We start from the raw sequence: 24,366 nt of genomic DNA on the forward strand, positions 1-24,366 counted from the left end.
CTCACATCCAGGGAAAAACGTTTCCACATATTTCTTGAGGAGAGACAAAGATATTCATGAAGATTGTATGTCATACAAAAAATAGAGTATGAGCTCTGTGCGTGTCTGTTTTCAGACAATTCGATCCACTGCTCACTTATGCCAAAAATTAAAAGGCAAAATGTGGATCATGGGGGGAATGAATATGACAACAGCATAAAAGGAACAAAAATAAGATTTTTTGAAAAAATGGGCAAATGTATACATACTTTAGAAATGCCTTTTAATTGTTTTTATATCTGTCTGTGTCTGTTTCTCTCCCTGGAACTAGGGAACAGGAGTAAACGTTGAAAATCATCAGGGAAACACCGTGACTTTAAGAGAATATGATGAGTGAAAGCTGAGTTACGAAGCACGGACTAACTGAAAGTGTTTTGCGGCAGGTCTATGAATAATTAAAACCACACCCTTTAAGATAATTTGTTTTAGTTTTGCTGACTCCAAAGCACAAATTGAATGTGTTTATTTTTCTTATATTATTTCATCCTGCACTCAGAAACTTGAGCAAAGAATAAAAACCAGATTTAGTTTTTCCCTGAAAAGGAAGCTTGTCTCTAAGAGAGAAATGGACTACAGGAAAAGGCATGAGCAACAGCAGTGCCCATCCCTTCGGGCAATGAAAAAATATACTGAGAACATAGAAAGACCCAAAGCACAGAACATACACACAAAGTATGTGCTCTCCATCGTGGGTGCACACAAAGGCTTAAAATATATGAACAAAGTGTCCAGAGATTACAATGAAAATGATAGTGAATGGTAATATGATTCGAAATATTTTGAGAAAATTGCGATATTGGATATAAGGCTCTATTGGAAAAAAGTGTACTCTGAATGTGTTTGGGAATCTGCTTTATCTGTCTTCCTTTATCAAAATTGGTGATATCTTGTTAAGAAATAATAAGAGTTATCAGAAAACACAGCTTCACTCAGTGCACTGTAGGGCGATGGTGTCAAAACATAGAACGGTGGTGTCGGTCACCCTGATTCTATGCTATGAAAAATTGGGTCCCACAAGGGTGGCAAGCGTGATCTTCAGTCTTAATTGCCAATTGTAGTAATCAATAACTTTTATTTATTTATCTGTCATTTTTGTCCTGACCTGCCAAGTACTCATATGTAATCGAGCTTTCATAATTTTTAATTAAATATTTTATTATTATTCTATTACAGCTGTCCCAATTTTCCCCCTTGCCCTCCTCTGCCCAGCCCACCCCCTCTTCCACAGTCAGTCCCCACACCATTGTCCGTGTCTATGGGTCATTCCTACATGTTCCTTTTCATAATTTTTAATGGAAATTTTAGTTGTCTTCCTCTTTAGTTTTGTTCTCCACCATATGGAAAATTCCATCTACTGTGTCTACACACCATGTCCCCTGGATCAGCTTTCTCAAATACCATAATTACCTTCCTTTTGCTTCCACAGGCAGTTTCTGTTCTCAGCACTGTTCACTGGCACACCACTTGTTGGCTCAAGATAAGGAATTTATAAAGAGTCCAGAGAGTAAATGTCAAAGTGGCCAGAGTTTGAAACCACAATAATGCAGCTTCATCAGCTTACTTTATCTGGAGATACCATTTCCAGGCCTGTGACTCTTGGTATTTAATGCTCGGTATCAGTGGGGATACGCTGCCCTTTTGTGCTTTGCTCCATGATGCTCTTTCAGATGGCTTGGATAATTAAACTTCTTTCTGCCTTTTACTTCTAGATCCCCAGTAGTTTATGTATGTGTGGTGAAGCTGCATAAAACGTCTCAGAGTGAATTTGCAAGAAGCCAGAGGTCATTCTTAGTGTTCCTCTTAAAAGTTGGTTTTTAAGGCGCACTTGGAGAGGCATCATTATTTGTCGTCATCAGTCAATGAACACATTGTCAGAATCTTGGTACTGCGCTGAGATTCATAGGCCTCGCAGTGGAAGCCAGACAAAACAAGGTGGTTTAGAACTATTGTGTCGAGAATATACCGATGCTGGAAGGCCAGGCACGGTGGAGCCAGGATGCCCAGAGGCAGCTCCTTCTTTGTTAGCGCAGGCCCCGCCCACCCCAGCCCTGCTCTTGCCCTCACCAGGCTGGCACAACTCTGTGCAGCTTCGGCACCTTGGGTGAGAACAACGCTAAAAGTAGCTGGGCCCGGGGCTTCTGGAGGGACTGGGCAGCCCCTTTCACGTCTCCTGAAGAACAGCCCTTTGGTGAGCCACCTGATGCTCTATAATACTGCTCATACACCCTGAGTGGCTGTAGATCTGAGCCACGTTCAGACCAGTGTGACTGTGAAGGGCTATCTGAGACATGAGCAGCTGACAGACTGCCTGAAAGGTTGTGATTTGGTGGGTATTCCAGCTGGAGCCCCGACAAAACCAGGCAGGACACAGGATGACCTGCTCAACAGCAATGCCACAATGGTGGCCACCCTGGCTGCTGCCTGAGCCCAGCATTGCCCTGAGGCCATGACGTGCATCCTTTCAAATCCTGTTAACTCCACCACCCTGATCACAGCTGAAGTTTTCAAGAAACATGGCGTCTACGACCCCAGTAAGATCTCTGGGGTGAGAATCCTGGACGTTGTCAGCATCAGCACCTTTGTCGCAGAACTGAAGGCTTTGGATGCAGCTGGAGTCAATGTTTCTTTCACTGGCAGCCGTGCTGGGAAGACCATCATTCCTGATTTCTCAGTCCACTCCCAAGGTGGACTTTCCCCAGGACCCGATGACAACCCTCCCCGGGAAAACCCAGGAGGCCAGCATGGAGGTGGTCAAGGCTAAAGCTGGAGAAGGCTCTGCCACCCTGGCCATGGCATATGCTAGAGCCCAGTTTGTCTTTTCCCTTGTGCAAGCAATCAACAGAAAGGAAGGAGTTGTCAAGTATTCCTTTAAGTCCCGAGAAACGGACTGTCCCTATTTCTCCACACTATTGTTGATGGGGGAAAGGGGCATCGAGAAGAATGTAGGCATTGGCAAATTGCCCCTTTCAAACAGAAGATGATCGCTGAGGCCATTTAAGAGCTGACAGCCTCAATCAAGGAAGAAGAAGACTATTAAAAGAACACGAAATGAGAAAGCAGTTACTGAGCAATCCTTTTCCTTCACTTATGAACACATCACGTCACTATAGAGTCATTTCAGTTATCTTTGTATTTCAGTTTGCTTTGTTGATGAGTGTTGTATTCACATTACCATCCCTTCCAAATCGTAGGTCAGTCTACTGGTGCCTCAATAAAAACAGGCTTTGATATTCTTTTAAAATAAAAAGAATATGCTGACAGCAGTACAGGTAGACAATGCTGACTAATCATTCCTAATGGGACCAAAACCAGTGACAACTTGAGCCTGATGGTAAGGGGGCATGAAAGAAACACCATTTTCTTGTTCACCACATAATGTGCTGAAGGATAAGGAAGAAACTTGGGATTTTAAAAAATCTTGCAGCAGCTGCTTTGATACAGCTACTTGCAGTAGAGGTGAGCCCTGAGAGGCCTGAGAAGATGCAGATGCCATGCTTCCTGAACCTTCACTTATACATGAATCACTACGGATCCATTCAATGAAGATTCTGATTCAATAGGTCTGGACGAGAGAGCCCAGTGATCTGCATCTCTAGCGAACTCTCAGGTAAATCCAGGGCTGCTGGCACCCTTGGACCACACTTCGTGTAGCAAGAATTGAGAGCACTAGGGATGGAATCTAGTGAATGAGCAGAGGGGGAGAGGAGGGAGCGATGGGACTGACAGAGAATAGGGGGTGAATATGGTTCGGATGAGGCAAGCAAGACCTGGAAGGCTTTACTCTTCATCGTGCTGTACACCTTCCTCACGACTTCTCAAGTAGTTAGAAAGTTTAGTAATTCAAACCATACAGTGCCATTTGATGTTTTTCCTGCAAATTGGTGAAGGGGCTGACATTTGTACCTAGGGTGTTTAGGGGTAGAATTGAGCATTTGACTAGTTGTGGAACCACTTAAAGAGAAGAACAGAAGAAGCAAGGGTTTGGGAAAGGATTTTAGACTGAAGAATCATGAAATTAGATTCAAACAAAGTTTACCTAAAACTCCCAGGGACGAGAAGGCCCTAGATGACTTCTGGATTATACTGATGTAACAGTTATAATTAGTGCTCACCACCTGCCAGACATCGCACATTATATAACTTTCCCCATTGATGCTCACAGCTCGAAGATGTAGGTATCGCCCCATTTGATGAAGGAAGGAATGGAGGTTAATGGCATGTCCAGATCCATAGTCAGTAGGTTCCAGAGTGAGTACCTTACCCTTGGTCTGGCCGAATCAGAACCAATCCCTACTCCTGTTCACCAAATAGCACTTAGCACCAAAACTTTCTCAAGTAATAAATCAGACAAAACCAAGTATAACTTCTTTCAAGATCTTCCTGATGATTTTCTTTCAATGTCTCCTAAGATTTTCAAGTTCTCTAGATTGACTTTTACAGAGGACATTTTCACTTGTGAGCAGACATAATTTCTCTTTTGTTCACATTTATAGAATTATTGTAATCTCCATGGGAGGGGCGGGGGAAGTGAAACAGTAGGTTATGGAAAAGTTGGAAAAAAAGATTCAGGGAATGACAAAAAGCACTAGTCTTCATATCATTCTGATAGTTCTGCCTACATTTGTTTGGATCTGAATTAGCTGACATTTGAATTTTGACAGACTGCTGACAAACCATGCAGCACTACTAACTCACTTTACAGACAAATTTTAAAAGGTGAAATATAGAGGTGAAAGCTACACTGAAATACTATTCCTAAGAGGATCGTTTTTCCACTAGCCTCAGTCCCCTAGCATTGCTGACATTTAAGACCACCTTTTGGAAATTCCAGAGAGAAATCGCTTAACTGCACTCTTCTACTTGGAAGTGTGAGGATAAATTGCTCCGCGTACCCTTTCTACTTAATCCTTTTTTAATTTCAGCCTTTCCTTCAATTATTTTGAGCCACCGCTATACTTGAGATGTATACATTTGGGGTTCACTTCTTTTCCCATTAATAATGTGAATCCTTCAGGCCACAAAGGAGAGGAGGGACCCACACTTTCTAACGGAAGAGAACTGTCTTATACCACAGACACAGTCCCTATGAGGAGAGCACTTGGGAAGGGCTTCCAGCCACAACTTTGAGACTGTGTACATTACGAAACATGAACACATGGGAGGGAATACAACAATGGATGAAATCATCATGGATGAAACTGTTTTTGAGATGAGAAACTGACCCTGTTGCCGTCTAATTTGGGAAGAGGGCGTGTTCTACGCAGGCATTTCTTTGAATGTTTCTACCTAGTCACAAGTGTTTTCATTCAAATGTCCAAGGGTTAAAGGTCTCCAAGGAGTGTGCAGAGATGGCTGTAGGGTAAAATCTAAAGTCACATAGGAGGCTTAGCTAATGAACTCCAAAGAGAGCAATGGAAAGTGTGAACAATTGCCCAGACGAAGACTCCATCTCTGCTCTAACTTCCCTTGGCTTGTGTTGAAGTCAAGGGCTAAGTGACAATTCAACACTAATCCCCTTCACGCTCCACCAAGCTCGTCCCACCAAAGTACTCAGCTATTCGGGCCAACCATTTCTCAGGCTTCCGGTGCTGCATTTCAATTCAGTCCTCAACCGTGGTGCACACCGGGAGAGATGAAGTGATGGGTCACGCTAATGGCGGCCAAGCATTATCGAAATGCTACCAGGATGATACTATGTTGGTAGGTGAGCGCCTGCTTCAGTGTAACCAAAAGCTTCAATTTATTGTTGCAGCAACAAGTAGATAAAAACTTTTAAAATGCAGTCATGAGGTGCTTGAAGTGCTTACACCTGGTCATTTCTGCACAAAGCTGTGACTACAACAAATAAAATACAAATATGAAGGAAGATCTGTGCTGATAAGTGACTATTATTAAGGAAAGAAAGGCTTGAAAACATGGAGAAAGCATTTAGATGTAGTCCCACTGGAAATATTCTAATTTTCCCTGTATTCTTACCTCCTGGGCATCTAATTCACACTTCTTTCATTACAATAAACACATTTATTTAAAAGTAATCATCCTTCAACTCCAGTGGCCTCTTGTGTTTTCACTTCCAGGATTTAATTCCTTTCTTTGTGGGTGAGTAAATTATTATGGTCGTAGCTACTACTGCTAAACAATTAACTTGAAATCAAAATATAAACACACAATGTGAGTGTGTTGTTACTTACTGACTTAAATCCAACTGATTCAACAATATACATTTTCAATTGGAAAAGACATTAGAAAATGATGGAATTTAGTTTTCTGAAGGTGGAATTTATGTTCTTATTTTTTTTTTAAAAAAGAATAGCAATTATTAGTCACAATATTGGTGATAACTGTAAGCCAAGAACAACGGAACAAGAAATCTCAACAATGCAATACAGAACATACCATGACCTAGAACTCTCTTGGACATGATTAACTATCACAAATAGCATGCAAGTCTCATCACATAATGGTTTCACTCCCATCAGAATCCTTCTAGCATGGACCTCAAGAGCAGAATATAGGAAAGAGAGTAAACCACTGAAGTATTCTTTGTTTCTAATTTCTAATGTCTTTTGCCAACATTACCTGTTACACTGAAAGAGAAAGTTGGTGGATATTTCTAATCTTTTAATGATTGGTTCATCGTTTTCCCCTCCATCCTATTTCTTCCTTTCTGAGAGCAAATAGGTCTAACCAGCGCGTGCCCAGATGCGATCCCAGTGCCGAAAGTCCGCAGGCTAGGAAGACCTTTCTAGGATCTGGGAAGGGGAGCAGGGCTCGAAGAGCAGAGCAAAATGGCTTGTCCCTAACGGGGGGAGCCGACTCCATATGGATGGTGACCTGGATTCAGAATAACCAGAGGACACCTCCCCACTGCCTGCCTAAAGAAGGAGTAGAAGGGGCTGCTGTGACAATGACAAGACTGGTGACTTGAACCATGTATGAGATTTGCTGGGCTCATTCCTGAAAACAGTCGATTATTCCTGCTTAGTCCCTAATGGATTAAGTCCCCTCTGGTTTATCCCAAACCACTGAACTGTAGTAGGTGGGCATTTCAACTGCCAAGCAAATGCAGAGAGGGTGCCCTTGCTGACAGACTGTGAACAGACAACATGACATTTACTCCTCTTTAGTTTCTTAGGACACGTTCAAAGTCTGGAACATGCCCTCCCTCCCCATCTCCCCCACACCCTCTACCTCCCGCCAGGACACATTTCTACTTTTCTGCTGAATTTCCCAATCTCTTCCAGCTAACCTCACCCCTCACACTGCTGTCCTATTTCTCTGGCCTGACTGAGTCGAGCATGGGGCTGATCTCTTCCTTTACTTCAGGCTCTAGGGCAGGCTCCTTCCCGCCTTTCCCTGGCTGCACAACTCAGACAGTCACACATCAGAGTTCTGTGAGAGTTCTGTGATTCCAGTTTTCAAGGAGCAATTCTTTTAAAAATTTTACTTATTTATTTTTAGACAGGGGAAGGGAAGGAGAAAGAGAAGGACAGAAACATCAGTGCATGGTTGCCTCTCATGTGTCCCCTACTGGGAGCCTGGCCTGCAACCCAGGCATGTGCCCTGACTGGGAATCCAACTAGTGACCCTTTGGTTCACAGGCTGGCACTCAATCCACTGAGCCACACCAGCCAGGGCAATTTTCAGGGACCTCTTACACGGCAAGAGAGAGTCAAGGCCCTTAGACTTTGCCCCACCGAAGTCCAGGGATAAGGGTGACTGTTGTGACATGGTGCCCTAAGTTAAGCTCATGTGAAAGACGGGGCCTCTGGCCTTTGTGTGACACTATGGTGCAGGGCCAACAAAGTCACTGCTTCTTAGAGATTTCCAGCAAATTCTCTTGAGCCAAAGATTCTTTTTCATATACTTCTCAGATTTCACTTCATTATTATTTCACTTATACTTCACTTATTTCTCAGATAAGGTTCTATTTCAAACCTTGTTTCTACCTTTCTCCTACACACACACACACACACACACACACACACACACACACACACACACCCCTTAATTGTCACCTCTGATTCCACTCCCGGCCAGATAATTTTTTCTGGTTTCATTCCATGCTTACTAATTGCTGAAATCCGCCGCTCTACTTTTTCCATCTTTAGGGTAAATGCAGGTCCACCATCTCTCATCTGAAACCTTTGGGCCTAGTTGTATTAAGGAATTCAGACTTTTTCAGATTTTTGAAGGATACTATGGTGCACATACCGTAAACTAGACAACACCCAACAGGGTATGTGGCTACATATGTATTCACACTAAGTGGGATAAATCAACAATAAATAGCCTCAGATCCATGTGAAACTGGGTTTCCCACCAAATGACTTTCCAACAAACCTATGAAAAATAAAACCCTTTGTCTGGAGAGCTTTTCATTGTTTGAAAGTTAGGATTAAGGATGATCAATCTGTATTATGTAGTACAAATTCTACGAATGATTAACAGAGGAATGGAGCATTTTAGGAGAATTGGCTTTTTGTTGTGAAAATGTCTTATTTTCCTAATTTTGGAGAAGTGCAGAGACAAGTTTGTAGGTAGTACAAAGAAGGATGGAGTCACTCCAGTAAGCAGCTGAGAACAAGCCAGAAAAATGAAGCAAAAGGAGGGTGGGGGCAGCAAGAGTGGGGGTGGAGGAGGAAGAAAGCCCAATTTAGAAGGAATAAAGATAAAGAAAAACCATCAGCTGACTAGAAATGGAACTTATTAAAGGGCAGGTGATAGAACTGGAAGAAAAAATATTTCTTTATAAATTCAAGGGCACGGTCAAGAAATTTTCTTAAATATTATTTTCAAAAGTACATTACAAGCCCATGAACATAAAACCAGGTAATAGAAAACTATCACAAGCCTGGCCGTCCCCAGTAATCATCCTGGTTTTTAATTTTTCAGTGTTCCATTGGGAACCATTGTCACGGAGAACCACTTAGGCTTCTTCCTCCTCTGGAGGCTGGGAGGCCAAGAAGCCTGTTAGAGGTTAGAGGTTAAGGAGCTCAGAGGGCTCTAGGTATTCTTTATTAATGGCAATAAATACTGTAATTGAGGGGAAAGTTACCAGTTCTCTGATTTCCAAATATAAGAAAACTATCATTTTAATTTCACATTGGGTTGGTTCTTCTTCTCAAGTCATTTGACACTGATTGTTTCTTACATTCAAAATGCTGTTTGGGGACCTGGCCAAATGCCTCGGTTGGTTGGAAGGTGATCCCATACACCAAAAGGTTATGGGTTCGATTCTCAGTCAGGGCACATACCTAGGTTTCCAGTTTGGTCCCTGGTTGGGATAGTCTGGGAGGCTCTCCATCGATGTTTCTTTCTCGCATGGATGTTTCTCTCTCCCCGTCTGTGTCTCTATTTCCCTTCCTTTCTCTCCAAAATCAATAAACATATCCTCTGGTGAGGATCAAAAAAAATATTGCTTGGGTCAAAATGTAGTCAGCCCCAAGGAAAGATGTGGTTAGAAGGAAAGAAATGGTTATTAACAGATCTATGGAATCCGGAAGTGTCAAGGACCGTGCTGTCATTAAAAGAGAGAAGGCATTTCTTCCATTCTTCTGATCTTAACCACTATTTTGAGTTTCTCATCAAATTTTCCAGATGACCCACCCATCACAAACTGGCCTTGGTAATTACAGAATTGTAAATTCAATGTCAAGGGGTGTTTATTTCTCAGGTATAGATTTTTTAAAAATAGAGCGTCTCCTTAAGAACAGGAGCAAGGTCATATTTGGTTGAATCCTTAGCCTGGAGCATACTGTAGGTGTTCAATACATACGTGTGGATTGATTACTTAAAGATATGTCACTTTTCCTGTGCCAGGCCCTGGGCTAGGTCTTGCGGGGCACAGGAACAGGTTAATGCCCCTGGAGGAATTCAGATCCAACTTGGCAAAAGGGAAAGCAAAAAAAAAATAACGGTTTTAGTCAACACCCAATCAAAGAAAAGAGCAGCGGGGAAGCAAGTAAGGCTTACTTCACGTTTTGCAGGAGCTTTCAATACCATTTTAGCGCCTGCATTACCCGAGTAATCGCCTTTCACAGAGGGCGAAAGGAGGCGAGTCCAGAGAATAAAAGCACTTTTAGAGGGAAAGTTAGGAAATAGTGAAAACTGAGGGATTCCTGGGTCCGAGACTGGGTCCGTCTTGGGTTTGAAAAGAGAGGACAAAATAACCTGTTGTCACGTTTCTTCTCCTTTCTCCAAACCTCCCAGCAAAAGAAACTAAGGGGGCGGTAGTGCGGGGTGGGTGGCGTTACATCACTTCTTACTCCAATGGCTACAGCCCAGGAAACCTAGGAATCCACAGCTGACGCCTTCTAGACAAGCACCCACTCCACCTTGCTAAGAAAAGGAAACCCACGTGAAGGCTGGGCGTGGGGATGGGAAGCCAGGCCACCCCGAAGTCAGCGCAGCCAGGGGCGGGGTCGGGGACCCGGCAGTTTCGAAGAATTGCCCCGCGCAGCCGGTCGGGGGCTGGGGCCTTGAACTGGGTTCCAGGCGCGCGCAGAGAACCGGGGAGGAGGACTCGCTCTGCCAGAGCTGCGAGAGGCAGAGTAGGGACCCAAGCGGCGCGCACCGGCCAGGGGCGGGGCGGGCGCAAGCTTCTCGCGCCTCGAGTCCGGAGCTGAAGCCAGACGCCGCTAGGGCGCGGACCGCTGCCCCGCCCCACTCAGCCCAGCCCCTTGCTGCCCCGGGAGGGGTCGGGGCGGAGCGAGTCGGGCTGCGCTGGGGCGGAGCGGGCGCCGGCGCGGGCTGCTCGCGGCGCGGGATCAGTGCCGAAGGTCCGTGGTGGGATCGGCGTCGCCGCGGCTACCGACGCCCTCGCCCCGGCGGGCCACCTCCGCAGACCAATTTCGCGGCTGCGGGAGGCGCGGATCCCCGAGGGAACGAGCCCCGTGTGCGGCGGCGCGGCTGCGTCCCTTCGAGGGAGGTCGGGCTCCCAGCTCTCGGGACCCGCCTGGCGTCCTCGCCTCCCGCGGGCCGGCGGACTGCGGCGCCCCGGGCATGGCTTCGGCGGGCAGCGGCATGGAGGAGGTGCGCGTGTCGGTGCTGACCCCGCTGAAGCTGGTCGGGCTGGTGTGCATCTTCCTGGCGCTGTGTCTGGACCTGGGTGCCGTGCTGAGCCCGGCTTGGGTCACGGCCGACCACCAGTACTACCTGTCCCTGTGGGAGTCCTGCCGGAAACCCGCCAGCTGGGACATCTGGCACTGCGAGTCCACGCTCAGCAGCGGTGAGGGCCCCGCGCGCCGCGACCCCTGCCGCCCTCCCGCCCGGGACTGCCCCGCGCCCCACTGCCAGAACCGCCACTACCTCTCCCCCTGCCCCTACCCTCGTCTGCCCTGTTCCGTCCTGGCCTTTCGGGGATCCTCGGGCTCCAGCCGCCTCCCTGATGCCGACCCCTTTCTTCTCCCCGGTTCTAGTCCCCAACCAAACCCAGTGCGACGTCCCGCGCCCTCTCCCTCCTCCCGTGGCCTTTCCTCGGGCTCTAGAGTAACACGGATGCTCTTTGGGGGTAATTGTTATCATTTAAGGCGAGAACCATGTGGCTGTGTTAAAAATGCAACGGCTTCCCCACCCCCTTTAAAAGACAAAGCAAAAACGCCCCAACTCCACCAGGATGCCAGGGGCTCGCTCTCGGTCTTCCGCGCCCTCTTCTCCCTCGTCTCTCCGCGGGAATCCGCCAGAGTTTACCTCTTAGTGCCCGCGGTCCTGCCTCTTCTACTCCACTTTACCTGCCTTTCCCCGCAATGAGTTTAGGATCGGACTTTATCTCCTAACATTTTTCAGGGATATGGAGAGTTGGCAGAGGAACAAGCTTAATTTCCTTTTCCCTTTTTTGGTGACACCGTCGTTGATTGTGAGTTGCCTTTCTCTCCCAGCCCAAATATCTTCTCTGTCCTTCAGACCTTTCTTTCTCTTCTTGAACTACTCACAGAAGCCTGGGACCTCGTACCTTTTTCAGCCGGCACTGAAAGCTGCACATGGGTAGGGTGGGGGTGGGGAAGAAGGTAGTCCCTGGGGCTACCATACTTACTGCCTTAGTCTTTCCTTGACCCCCCGTTGCCTTTCTCTGCGCCTCAGTGATGCCCGTAGCAGAAATGCCAACTTCCGACTTCCTGCTGCCAACCCTTTCCTTTGCTAATATTGATTCTTTAGCTGCTGTCAGTACAGAGAAAGGAGAATAGGGGGAGAGGAGCTGCCCGTGATTTTACACACTTACACACACCCCTGAGAAACTCAGTAAATTCCTTCGGGCAGTTTCATGGCCTTGGGACTATTTATAAATAGTTACTGGAAACGTTTCCAGTTCCAGGAAAGTTGAAATAGCACAAAATTCACAAGAATCTGATTGACTTTTGTCTTTGGTTTTTGGTATAAGAGAGATTAGTTAGTTCACTTGCTTAAGTTTCTTCCATAAATTTGATTTTTCTGTTTACAAAAGGCTTTTTCTTTGATATTTCCTCAAAATTCCCATTGAAGGGTTTTGGCTTTGTTGCTTAATTCACTGTGGAGGGGACTGGTTGGCAGCAGGGGGTCAACATTTAGGTCTTTTAATTCTTTAAGGGTTGGTTGTTTGCAACTAAAGATGAAATAAATTCGGTAAAATGCCTTTCTTCAGTAACCAGGGGATCCAAATAAACTTTGGGGAAAATATCTTTTCTTTCCCCTGTCCAATAGAAATGGAAATCTAGGTAGGAATGCCAGCTTCAGCATGTCTCCTTAGCAACGTGAGTCTTTTGCCCCTTTCCCACTGTCTCCTGAAATAATAGCCCCTGATTGCATAAAGACTTTTCAGCTAGGTTAGAGAAACCAGCTTCAACCCCCATTTTCTTTTCAGGCCGGATCCTGTTCTCTTGGCCAGGAATGTGGGGTATGGGAAAAAGCCAGCTTGGGTTTGTTCAGCAGTATGCAGCGCTTGCTAATCTCTCCTTAATTGCCTCCATACCCATTTATCTCGGCTTCCCTCCCCCCCCTTCGCTAGGCCAGGAAGTAGGGAGACACGAGCTTAATGCAAAAATGTTGATAATGGGACTGGGCAAGGTGGAAATCTAAGGCAGACACAATTTCTGATGTTTTCCCCAACCTGTTATTCTGCCGTCTTGCTGAAACTCATACCCCAGCACTGACTTCTACTTGGGTTCTTGAAAATCAGCTTTAGTTTTATTTTGCTTCCACAATAGTTTATATCCTAGAAAAAAGTATGCTTCATAAGTAAATGGGGGTGGGGTGGGGAGTAGAGATGGTGTTTTTGAGGCTATCTGGGACAAGTTGTTGGCTTTCTTAATTTAGTCGCAGTTCATTTTTGCCTCCCCGGGGTGGTGTGTGGTGGGGTTGGGAGGGGAACACTGTGGGAAATTGCTAACACTCCCCACTTTGCAAAATCAGTTTTCGTCAAATGTTCTGTAGACTTGAAGCTTCTATGCATCAGTGTTTTGGAACGAAGGGGTCAGCTGGAATTGAAAACGAGCAGTGCTTTTCCAGCCTGTTCCAAAGAGCCAGCAGCTTTGCTCAGTCTGTTTGCTGTGTGTAGTAGCAGAAAGCAGGGAGAGAAATGTATTCTTGAAGATTTTAAGAGATCCACTTCATTGTTTCTCAAAATGAATTATTTCTGGAGGAACCAGCAAGGACAGTGTTACAGAAGGCCATTCACCAGGATCTTCAGGGCTTAATTAAAAACCTTTGTCTTAATTAGAGTGAAACTGCCCAGAAGAGGCCAGCTTGTATTTACAGAAGGGAAATTTCAGGAATGTTTCTCCTGAAGGAGGACAATCTGTCCTACTTAGACCCAGTTCCTACAGAAACTTTCCCCATAGCCATTATTTTTAAAGCTGCATTTTAGTGTTGGTATAAGCATCGTGTGCCGCTTATAGCCTGCTTTATGCTTCTAAGCCAAAGCAGAACCCTGCCTTTTGTGTCCTGGTGCATTGGAGGTTGCGTCAGCACTTCTAGTACGAACCAGTAATCCGGGTGTCAGTCAGCCGTGATGCTTTTCTCCCACGTCCCAATTCGGGGGGGGGGAGGGGGGGCAGTCCAGGCATTTATCTTAAGATTTTAGTTTCCCCAAAGAGTCAAATGAGAAAATGACTGACTGGCTGCCATTTGCAGTGGAAACAAACAAACAAAAAATAAGAGTATGCTTGTTAGGAAGTTTAGAATCCATAGAACTTACATGGCTGCTGGCCATAGAATTTCTTTCTAAAGGATAGTTCTCCCCACTACTGATTTTGGCTTTTAACAAATCCTTTTAATTCATGTTCAGTCTTATTTTTTAAATGATACTAATGTTTTAGACTTTTGCTTAGTGACATTTAGTTGTGATAAGTTTTTAAAATAAGATATTTGATAGGGTTTCACAGCCACGGCAATTACAGGAGAACGCTGCCTGCGGATGGGATTACTCACTGCATGCAGTCTGCTGCCCTGAACTTGACATCAAATGTGCTGTATAACCTCGGGGGTGACTTTACATTTCTTCTTTCAGATTTATAAATACGGAGCTGTGTCATGTAAAGCAGGTTGCCTTTTTTATGTGAGTGTGACTTACTGAGTAAGCAAAAAGCAAGGACGTGCAGATGGCCGAATGAAACAAATTTTACCGAGAGCAATTTTGGGTTGGGATGTAACAAGTGTGTTTGTCCATTTTTCCATCCACAAAATACTTGATCAAGTAGTTAGTGCCTTTTCAAGGAATATTATTAACATCATTCCTACACTGTCCTAAAAATAGCTGCATTTGTAACATGAGTCACTGGCAGTTTTGAAATGGCAGTGTGCCGTATGCTAATAACAGGTGAATATTATTATTTTCAGTTGACAAGAGGTTCTTTTAAGAGTGATTTCTATGTAGCTCCTTTTTTAAGTGGTAGTATAAAACTCCACTTTAAAACGCATTATAAGAAAACCTGTCTTGGGTGGTGGTTTAAAATAAACCAAACTGCCTAAACACCTGAAAATCTTAGAAAATCTGAGATACAGTAATTCTGAGTTCATCTGTGCATATTTTAGACCCATACCTTAAATTGAGAAACGGCATTTCATTGGGAAAACTCACAGTGTAGTTTGCTCCAGGGAAGGTTCAGCTTGTTGCTTAAAGTGAGTTCATATTGATGCAAGTTTACAAGTCACAACAGTTATACCCTCTTCTGGCTTCCTGTGAAAGAACACAAGTAGAACAAATGCTGTGTGTGTGTGTGTGTGTTTTTAACCTACACAGCTTAGATGGGTGGGAAGATTATACAGAGAGCGGCACTTAGCACCAAAACTTTCTCAAGTAATAAACCAGAGAAAACCAAGTATAACTTCTTTCAAGATCTTCATGATGATTTTCTTTTAACAGCTTCTAAGATTGTCAAATTCCCTAGATTGACTTTTACAAAGGACATTTTAATTTGTGGGCAGATACGATTCCTCTTTAGCTCACATTTATAGAATGAGTGTAATCTCCAGGGAGCCATTTAGATCAATCTTTGTCAGCTAAGGGATTTGAAGGGTGTGTGAGAAGCCCGGCCTTCCATAAAACATTTCAAAACAAACGAAAACATGTCTTAAGCAACAGATTTTGCCTGCTGTCAGCAATACATTTTAGGAATTTCTTTCAAGTTTCTGTTTAATAGTAAGGCCACTTAGCAAGACCCTAGATACACATCTGGTGCTACTAGGTGTATTCGTGACAAGGATTATCGTGCTTCAAAATCAGTCCCCGGAATACGTTGCCTAAACTCTGCAGTAAACTTCTGTGTGAACTGCGCTAAATGACAACATAGTCCTGTAGGAGGGTAGAGGAGTCTTGCATTTGCATGAGGTTTTGGGTTCAAAATGCCCTGAAACTGGCCACTTATACTAGTCATGTGACCTCACACAACTTAACTCTTCAAATGGTGTCTTAGGAAGATTAAATATACAAAAGTACATGCTCATTAAGGTTGTATCTCTTCCTTATTATATATTCAGAAAGCAAACCCAAAGGGATTTTTTCAATAACTGAGGACTCTTCCCCTCTTAAATGACAGACTTTCTTTGCATTGAATGATGAAGTACAATGTTAGTTTCAAATTCAAATTTTGATACGCGTTACCTGACATTTAACAATGCTCTTGGCATTGACAGATCATGACCACAAATAAAAGCTACCTTTCAGTCACTCCTTGTATGGGCCAGACACGCTGAGTATTCCCAATGTCACAATAAACTTGCAAAGTAGCAAATGTTACCCCTACATACTTTGGAAGAGACCAGGGGTTTTTGTAAGTTACTAAATTCTCAGTCAGTGGTGCAGTTAATGCTGGGAAACAAACCACCGCAAAAGTTAGTAGCGTAAAATAACATTTCATTGTGCTCATGTCTTCTGTGCCTCAGGAATTCAGAGAGGGCCTAAGGGCTTGTCTCTACTCCCGGATGTGTGGGGCCATAGCCAGGGGTGACTTGAATGTCTAGTGACTGGAGCATCTGGAAGTACAGGATCCTCTTCCAAATGGTTTCACTGGGTTTGGCAGCTTGGTGGGGATGGCTGGGAGACTGGATAAGCTGGGACTGGCCCTTCTAGCATGGTGGTCTCAGGGTAGTTGGATTTTTTTAAAGGATGAGTGGTTTCGTCCAGGGCCAGGGTCCTAAGAGAAACAGGCTCTGTCTCAACTAGCCTGGGCAATCACAGAGGAGCCGTGTAGCCAGCCCAGATTCCAGAGGAGGACAGACAACTGGACTCCACCTCTTGATGGATTGGTGACACCGTCCCATTGTAGATGAGCATGCACGATAGGAGATGCTTGGCGGTCACACTTACAGCATCTATTTTGGCACTGGAATCTAGCTGCAATTCCGCTTTCTTACCCTATTGCCTCCGAAGAACAACAACTAATTACATAGCTTCTTTCTTTAAGGACTTTGAGTAGATTATATGAATAATGTTTGCTAGGGCAAAAACTACCCTCAACCAACACATGGCTTTAGTGACTGGTCACTTATAAGCAGTTACTTTGGATTTGGAATCAAATGAACTCAAGAACCTAATCTGTCCACAAATAATTTTCTTCTCTCACCTTTGACTGACAGACTCAAATGACCAAGGATCATACTGACTAAGAATCTGGATTATAATCTGCTGCTTCATGTTGCATGATAAAATTTTAGTGTTTTTTTTTTTTTTTAAGTTTTGTGAGCCCAATGAGATGCTTTGTACACAAATACTAAAACATTAAAATTCCAGACAGGAGCCAAGTCTTGCAGTTCTGGAAAGAAGTGGAGTTTCAGAGTAGTCTTTTGTTCCCTTTAAAAAAAAACTAACATAATTCTTTGCCTGATAACTGCCCAGATACTGAGTTGCAGAAGCAGAGCACATTTGGAATAGGAGAGATTTGAAAGGTTATCCTGCCCCATCTAATTTATTGCATGGAGTAAGAAAACTGAGGCAGGGCACGGTGTTGGTACATTGTACTTAGCCACAGTATTTTCGCAGGGTGGGTTTTCAAAAATTTCCTGTAATATTTCAGAAAAATATCTCTTAGTGTTTGAAAGGTTGTTGAATACTGTCATATATGGAATTTTCATTGAAGAGGTTAAGGCCTACACATGAAATAAATGTCCACTTTTTATAAGATTATCATCCAAAATTTGATTTCACCTAGAATTGTGAGTCTTCGAATAGACTCATATGTTGATAAGCTAGTTAAGTTTTAGATGTTTATTATCATCAAATTTATGCTGTTGCCATTGGTGGTGTTTAAAAATCAACAAAGATTTTTATATTTAGGTTTCTCCATGATGGAGTGTTTTAAAGCAATTGCTTAATTTTAAGTTGAAAAATAATCCCAAAAGTATGTGGGAGCCATCCATATAAGCTTCTTACATGCATTAAATGAATATAAATTTCAACTTACTACTGCATTCTGGCTTTATTTTTAAAAAGATATTTATTTATTAAAATAGACTGATTTTTCCCTAAGCAGAATTTCGTTCTCATGTGTCAAAGCCACTGACATTTAAATCTTTACCAGTCCTGTCAAAGTACCGGATCATGTCCCATGAGAATGTAGACAAGGACACCTTTTCTTACCCCTGTTGTTCCTATATTTGTGTGGGATATTGAGATACTAGTCGATGATCGATTTTTCTTCTACTACAATCTTGCCTTTGGCACCAAAGATTCCCATTAAGAAAACAAAACAAAATATCCTACAAAGATGTGGCATCATGGTTCCCACAGAACAAGGGGAAAGTACCCAGGAGATTATTTTTGTCTCTACCAGGTTATTAAGAGTTTTAAAATGGTCGTTTAAAGAGCCATGTTTCAAGATAATGTCACTAATAGTGATTGTGCCTTTTGAAATATGTTTATTAGGCAAAAAGGTGTTAAAAAATAGAAGTTGGGACCTCTGCGTCCTATCTATGCCTAGAAAGGAACCCCCACAAAAGAACTCAAGTTCCCATCAAAGGAGATGATATTGTGATCATGTTTTAAGGTCCCGGAACCAAATGTTCCGGAAAATGCTGCCGTGCTGCATTGTGAATGCAACCTGCAGTCTGTTCCTAGCACATTAGGTGACTTACAGAGAGGTAGATATGACCTCTGTCCTCTTACCTGTCTTGCTACATGTACCCAAGGAGTTAACTTCACTGAAACATCCCCCTTGGTTTCCTAGCAGGGAGTAGGCATGAAACTGGTCCCAAATCGGCCAGTCCGTCAGTATGCCAGGCCCTGGGCTCCCGGATGGTGAGAGTAAGGTGATGAGTGAAACAGTGTCTTTGAAACGAATGGATGAAACAATCGAAATGTGCCCAGTTCTATAAAGGAGGAAATTTAAGTTGGACTTCTGTGGGGGGGGAGAAGAAGGGATCTCATCTGAAGAAGCTTGCTAACAAGGAGCTGGTGGGCAGGCGCTAGCTTCCCAGTTTTATCTCTCCATATTTATTTACTAAGGGGGGTTTTAATACTGATCATGGGTGACTGTCTGGCCGATCTTCTCTTTGATTGTTATTAGCTACCATAAACCCATGAACAGCTTTTTAGTTGCTTAGAGGAAGGTCACCCCAGTTAGTGCTGGTGTGGGTTTTCTTTTTCCTGCTTTTCCAAGTAGCCAAGTTTTCCAAATTGTAGCATTCTTAGGTTTTACCCAAAGAATGGAGAAGGAACAATGTTCAGTGTAACAAACTCATCACAACTTCATACAAGTACTAGAGTTAGAGATTACTACTGAGAAATACCTGTACCCATTAGATATATCAGTTATCACCAAATGCTAATGAAAGCTTTTTAACACAGTACATGGTAAGAAACTGCAGTTATTAGCAGTGAGGTTGTCTTTCCATTTTTCTAAATACTGAAACATACTTTTATAGCAACGCTCTTTGCTAAGCACTGTATACAGTGGTTTTATTTTTGTGAAAAGAAACACCATATCTTATGGTATTTAGATGATAAATTGCATTTCTACCAAATTTCTAAGATAGAATTCAGTGAAGCAGCTAAAATGCCCCTTTATTTGTTAATGAAAAAAGAGGCATATTCTTCTATCATCAACACAAAGCAACTCAAAAGACTTGAACGAAACTGTCACGGATTGAAAATTAGTAACCTGTCTGATATTTATAGGCAACCAGAATTTTCCAAAATTTTGGCAAAATTGATCTGCACTTTGGTCATTAGAGTTTGTTGCATCACTAATTTGGATGGTTACCTTGGATCGTTTATGTGCTTAAAATCAGGCTGGTGCTGTACTTTTATAATCCATAAATGGCCTAAAGAGCAGGGCTCCAAGTTGTATTGCTTCCAGCCCTGGCTGGTGTGGCTCAGTGGGTTGAGCTCTGGCCTGAGAACCGAAAGGTCACCGGTTCAACTCCCACTCAGGGCACACGCCTGGGTTGTGGGCCAGGTCCCCAGTCATGTTTCTCTCCCTCTCTCTTTCCCTACCTTCCCCTCTCTCTAGAAATGAATAAACAAAATCTTAAAATTGTTGTATTGTTTCCAATTTGGTTACAATGGGCGTGTGCAATAGGTGCTTCTCTCATACGCCACTTCCCTTTGTGCTGCACAGTGTGTGCCTGTCTATCCTGTTTTTCATCCTATAAAAGACAGCACCATTTGCCTTAACTATTTGTTCGCACGTGAACAATGTTAGTTTTGATATTAGTTGTTTGAAAAAGAGGTAGTCATTTTCGTGATTGAAACTAGACTCTAAACTCTTTTTGCTGCTTTTGTTTGTGTCTGTGTCTCATGGAGTAGTGGAAAACTCATCCCACACTGACGGATTTAGGTCAAAATGCAACCGAGCCAAGAAAACACTTTCAACTCCCTCAATAATGGTTTCAGTGACCCAGTTCGTTTGCCACACGCAGACTAACTCTAAGAAGTTAAATTATCATTTGATACCTCCGGAAATGTTCTGGTGTTGATCCTGCACAAAATAACAGCACCATTTTGGGTCACTCTCCATATGCGAGGACATGGCCTTACTCTCCAAACTCAGAAGTATGTAGAATTAACCTCAGAATAAATTCTTACATTACACTTGATGAAAATAATTGAATGCCATAGTTTCTGACAATGGAAGCTAGCTGGGAAAAAGACACGGTTTTCGGTAAAGAGATGGATATCTTGGGGAAGGTGGGTTTGAAATATTATTCTGTAACTGAGCTTGTTTTCCTTAAACAAAGGTAAGCTACCCCAGTACTTCCAATTTCTGACAAAATAGAATCAGCAATACCGAATTCGCATTCTGAGTTCTTACCAATACAACTAAAGTAAATTCAAATGTTTTGCTAAAATGGTCCTCCCCGTGAATACAGCTATTTAGCAGAACCGAATGCTTGCTGGGCGGTGAGTGAAGTGACCTGGCTCATGTGGGTGAATTACGGAGAGCCTGTGGGTGACCTGTGAGGTGGTGTCGGAAGGATTGGTTGAATAGTGAATGAGTTTGGTTTTGTTCTTTAAATAGGGATGGCAGAGCCTTTAAAATTTTTTTTAAATTTGTTTTTAGAGTGAGGGGAAGGGATGGAGAAAGAAATATCCGTGTGTGAGAGAAACATTGGCTGGTTATCTCTCCCATGCCCCCAACTGGGGACCTGGCCACAACCCAGGCACATGCCCTGACTGGGAATCGAACCAGCAACCTTTTTGTTTGCAGGCCAGTGCACAATCCACTGAGCCACACCAGCCAGGGCTAGTGAATGAGTTTGATTTATTGTAGTCATGAATGTCATTTTGGCTCGTATAATTTTCTTTTGGAGAATTCAGAAGTAAAAATATAAGTGTCTGTCTGGCAAATTTGAATGTAATTACAAACGTTTTTTTAAAAATCCGTATTTTAATTTGTGCTGAGAATTACAGTAAAGTGAGAATCACGCATTAAAACATTAGAGTACATTTAGGGAAATATTATCCCCCCCTAAACTGGGAGTTGAATTTTAAGGTTAAAATCTGTTTCTTTATTGCTTTTTAATTAGGCCTAATTTCCTAGAAGAAGTGGCAGTCCTGTGCTTAGGGATTTACATACAGTAGAACTAATCTTATTTTATAAACAATACCTACAGAGATAAATATGTTAGCCGGTGTTTGACAAGTTAAAGGTTTTGAAACGAGATGCATTGAGGAAAGCTTTAGGTACTGGTGTGGTACATCGACCTTGGCTCAAAAGTGTGGGAAATGTATCATCATTAAGATTTTGCCTTTCCTGAAAATCAGAAGTAAGTTTTCACCATGAATTCCCTGAGGCAATGGGAATTCTCTGATTCGGCAGTTACAATGTGGCCCATGGAATGTTCATAACGCAGTGGCAATTTCAGAACTGTGTCGTGTTAGACTGTAAAATAAGTCAGCACAATTCTGCAGAATACTAAAGCACTTCTAGACATTGGAAGCTCTGGTGCCGGCTAGTCAAAATCCCTTCAAAGAGGACTTGAGCTTAGTTCCTGTGTTGCATATTAATGTCGGACTTGATGTCATTGTGGGATGTGGGAGAGGCTGCAAATCACAATTTCCCCTTTTTCCTCTCTTGATTCTTCAGACTGGCGTCAGAATTAAATAGACACGAGACAGGTTAACAGGAGAAAATAACCAATTTGTTACCAATGTGCTTAAGGGGAACCATAAGAACAGGGGCCCTGGGACAAACGGGGCAGGCAGTCGAGGTGCCCTGCCATCCTGGAGGGGAGGAAAAGGAGAGTAGCGGTGGGACATCCAAGTGTAGAAGGCGGTTCACAAGGAGATGGAAAGCAGATGTTTGGTAAACAAATGCTTGCAGGGCCAACTTTGACAATGGGACACAGAGAGGGCTTTGATCAGCAAAGGGCCTTGCTAGCTTCCTCCCTGTCTGTCACAACTGGTTCTTGTCAAACTATGGCTGTCTGTGATGACAGCTCGCTTCCTGGGACGGGTCCTCCCTCTAAATTCTTATAGGCGCTTAAGGGGAACGTCAGCGTGTCTTCCTCAGTCTTTTGTTTCTTAAAAATAATCAGCTTAAAATAATCGCTATCCCCAAAAGTGTGTTTTTGTGGTGGCAGACTCTGCTGCCCCGCAGGATGACATAAGGACCGTCCGGTGTTGTTCTCTAACTACAGGGCAAAGGATAACATTGTATATTTATATTTATGTCCATTCCGTATAAAGTAAATACATATTCATTCCTGTTATTTTTTCCCTTTTTTCTGTTAGAGAAAGCACTAGTGGAGAAGTGCACACTTAGCTGGGCCGTGGCTTCCATAGGCGCAGTTCTCATAGGCCTCCATGAGTCACTGGTTCACGTAGCCAAAATTCCCCGCAGTGGAACCTGACATGCACTGTGACAGCCTCTTTTCCGGTTTGATTTCCAGATCCTAAGCATTCCTCCCAGCCCCTCTGAGCCCTCACAGGTTTGTGGACCAAAGATATACATTACTTCCTCAAAACTACTTATCCCTTGTTCGCTCGGGTCCTAGAAACCAGACTCAGATTTCAGATCAGCTGGCCTGGCATTGAACAATGACCAGCTTTAACTGCGCAGAGCAATGCCCTGTGGAAAATACCGCCGCGGCCACTGATGTTCTGCGGAGCTGCTTTCTGTTCCCTGCTCCACTTCACCATCGGTGTATCGTTTGTACAAAAGTGTAATAATTAATGCAGAGTAATAAATCTCTCTCAGGACTTTGAACACTTCATCTGACTAAATACTATGAGGGCTATAAAATTAGGGAACTAACATGGATATAGAAATTCACCAATTATGAAAAGTTAAAATAGACGAGTTTTTGGAAGAAATAGGGATTGAAAATTAAGGATTTTATGACACTTTAATTTGTTTTGGAAACACTGAATATGGAATAGCAAGTATTTCTGGTGTGCAGACCTTTTAATAGAAAAAGCATTAGTGTAGAGACAGGTTTTCTGGGTTTTATTACATTACTGTAAATTGCCCATCCTATACTCTATAACAAATATCTTATATGTATACTTTTCAAATCTCCATGTGCTAAATAAGTAAATATGTGTGTAAACACAAAGCCTAACCTATTATTTTAATGGCTATTAGTAGGTATCTGTAAAAGTATTTTTCATTTTAAAAAATTCCCCATATTCTAATCTAGTTCAGTGAGAAAGATGGAAATGTGTTGAAAGAAGAGGAGGGGACTAGACAAAAACATGGATGAATGACCCCCCCCCCCCTCCGTCGACATGGACAACAGTGTGGGAATTGGCTGTAGGAGCGGTGGGGGTGGGAGCTGGGAGTGGGATGAGCAGAGGAGGGCAAAGGGGGAAACCTTGGGACAGCTGTAGTAGAATAACAATAAAAAATCTTCTTAAAAAGGGAAAACTATGAAAACATGCAAAAAATACAGATGAATCTCAAAACAATATGTTGGCTAATTATCGCATTTACCGGAAGTTGAGGAATAGGCAAAAAAAACACATCTACAGCGGTTGCCTGGAGCAGGAGGATTTGATTCCAAGGGGGGCACGTAGAAATCTGCAACGATAATAAAGATGTTTTGTATCTCAATTTGAACGATAATAACCCCAGTGTATATATTTATCAGAAGTCATTGAACCTAAGATCTATTTTACTGTATGTAAATCATTCCTCAGTAAAGAAGAAAAGTTGGAGTTTAAAAAAGGAGGGAAATGGTATCAGGCCAATCTACATAGTCCCTGACTTCATCTGACTGGCGAGGCAGGCCCTAGTATTTGGACAATGGATTCTAGCTGTTTACTGAAAGAGGCACAACACCATAAGCATGTTCTCAGCTCCAAAATGCGTAGTGCTGAACCTTGAAAAGTGCCCCAGGCTTCTTTGACTGTGGTAGCCTTATTGAGCCATTCTTTCGGCTTCCTGATGGATGCTCGACTGGTCAGCGAGTTACAGC

General features: G+C 43.2%; 1 protein-coding gene and 1 pseudogene across 1 annotated transcript in view; both read left to right on the forward strand.

The window, feature by feature from the left end:
- The first annotated feature begins 2,035 nt into the window (after window positions 1-2,035).
- On the forward strand, window positions 2,036-3,037 carry LOC112301994 (malate dehydrogenase, mitochondrial pseudogene; annotated as a pseudogene).
- A 7,758-nt stretch (window positions 3,038-10,795) lies between these two features.
- The window catches only part of LOC112302032 (transmembrane protein 47), a 29,888-nt gene continuing 16,317 nt past the window's right edge, over window positions 10,796-24,366 (forward strand). The window contains exon 1 of the mRNA XM_053917270.1: window positions 10,796-11,269. Within this exon, the coding sequence (XP_053773245.1) occupies window positions 11,044-11,269 (226 nt within the window). The 5' untranslated portion in view covers window positions 10,796-11,043. The remainder of the gene's footprint in view (window positions 11,270-24,366) is intronic.

Source organism: Desmodus rotundus, chromosome X (assembly GCF_022682495.2).
Source record: "Desmodus rotundus isolate HL8 chromosome X, HLdesRot8A.1, whole genome shotgun sequence".
Lineage (NCBI taxonomy): Eukaryota > Metazoa > Chordata > Mammalia > Chiroptera > Phyllostomidae > Desmodus > Desmodus rotundus.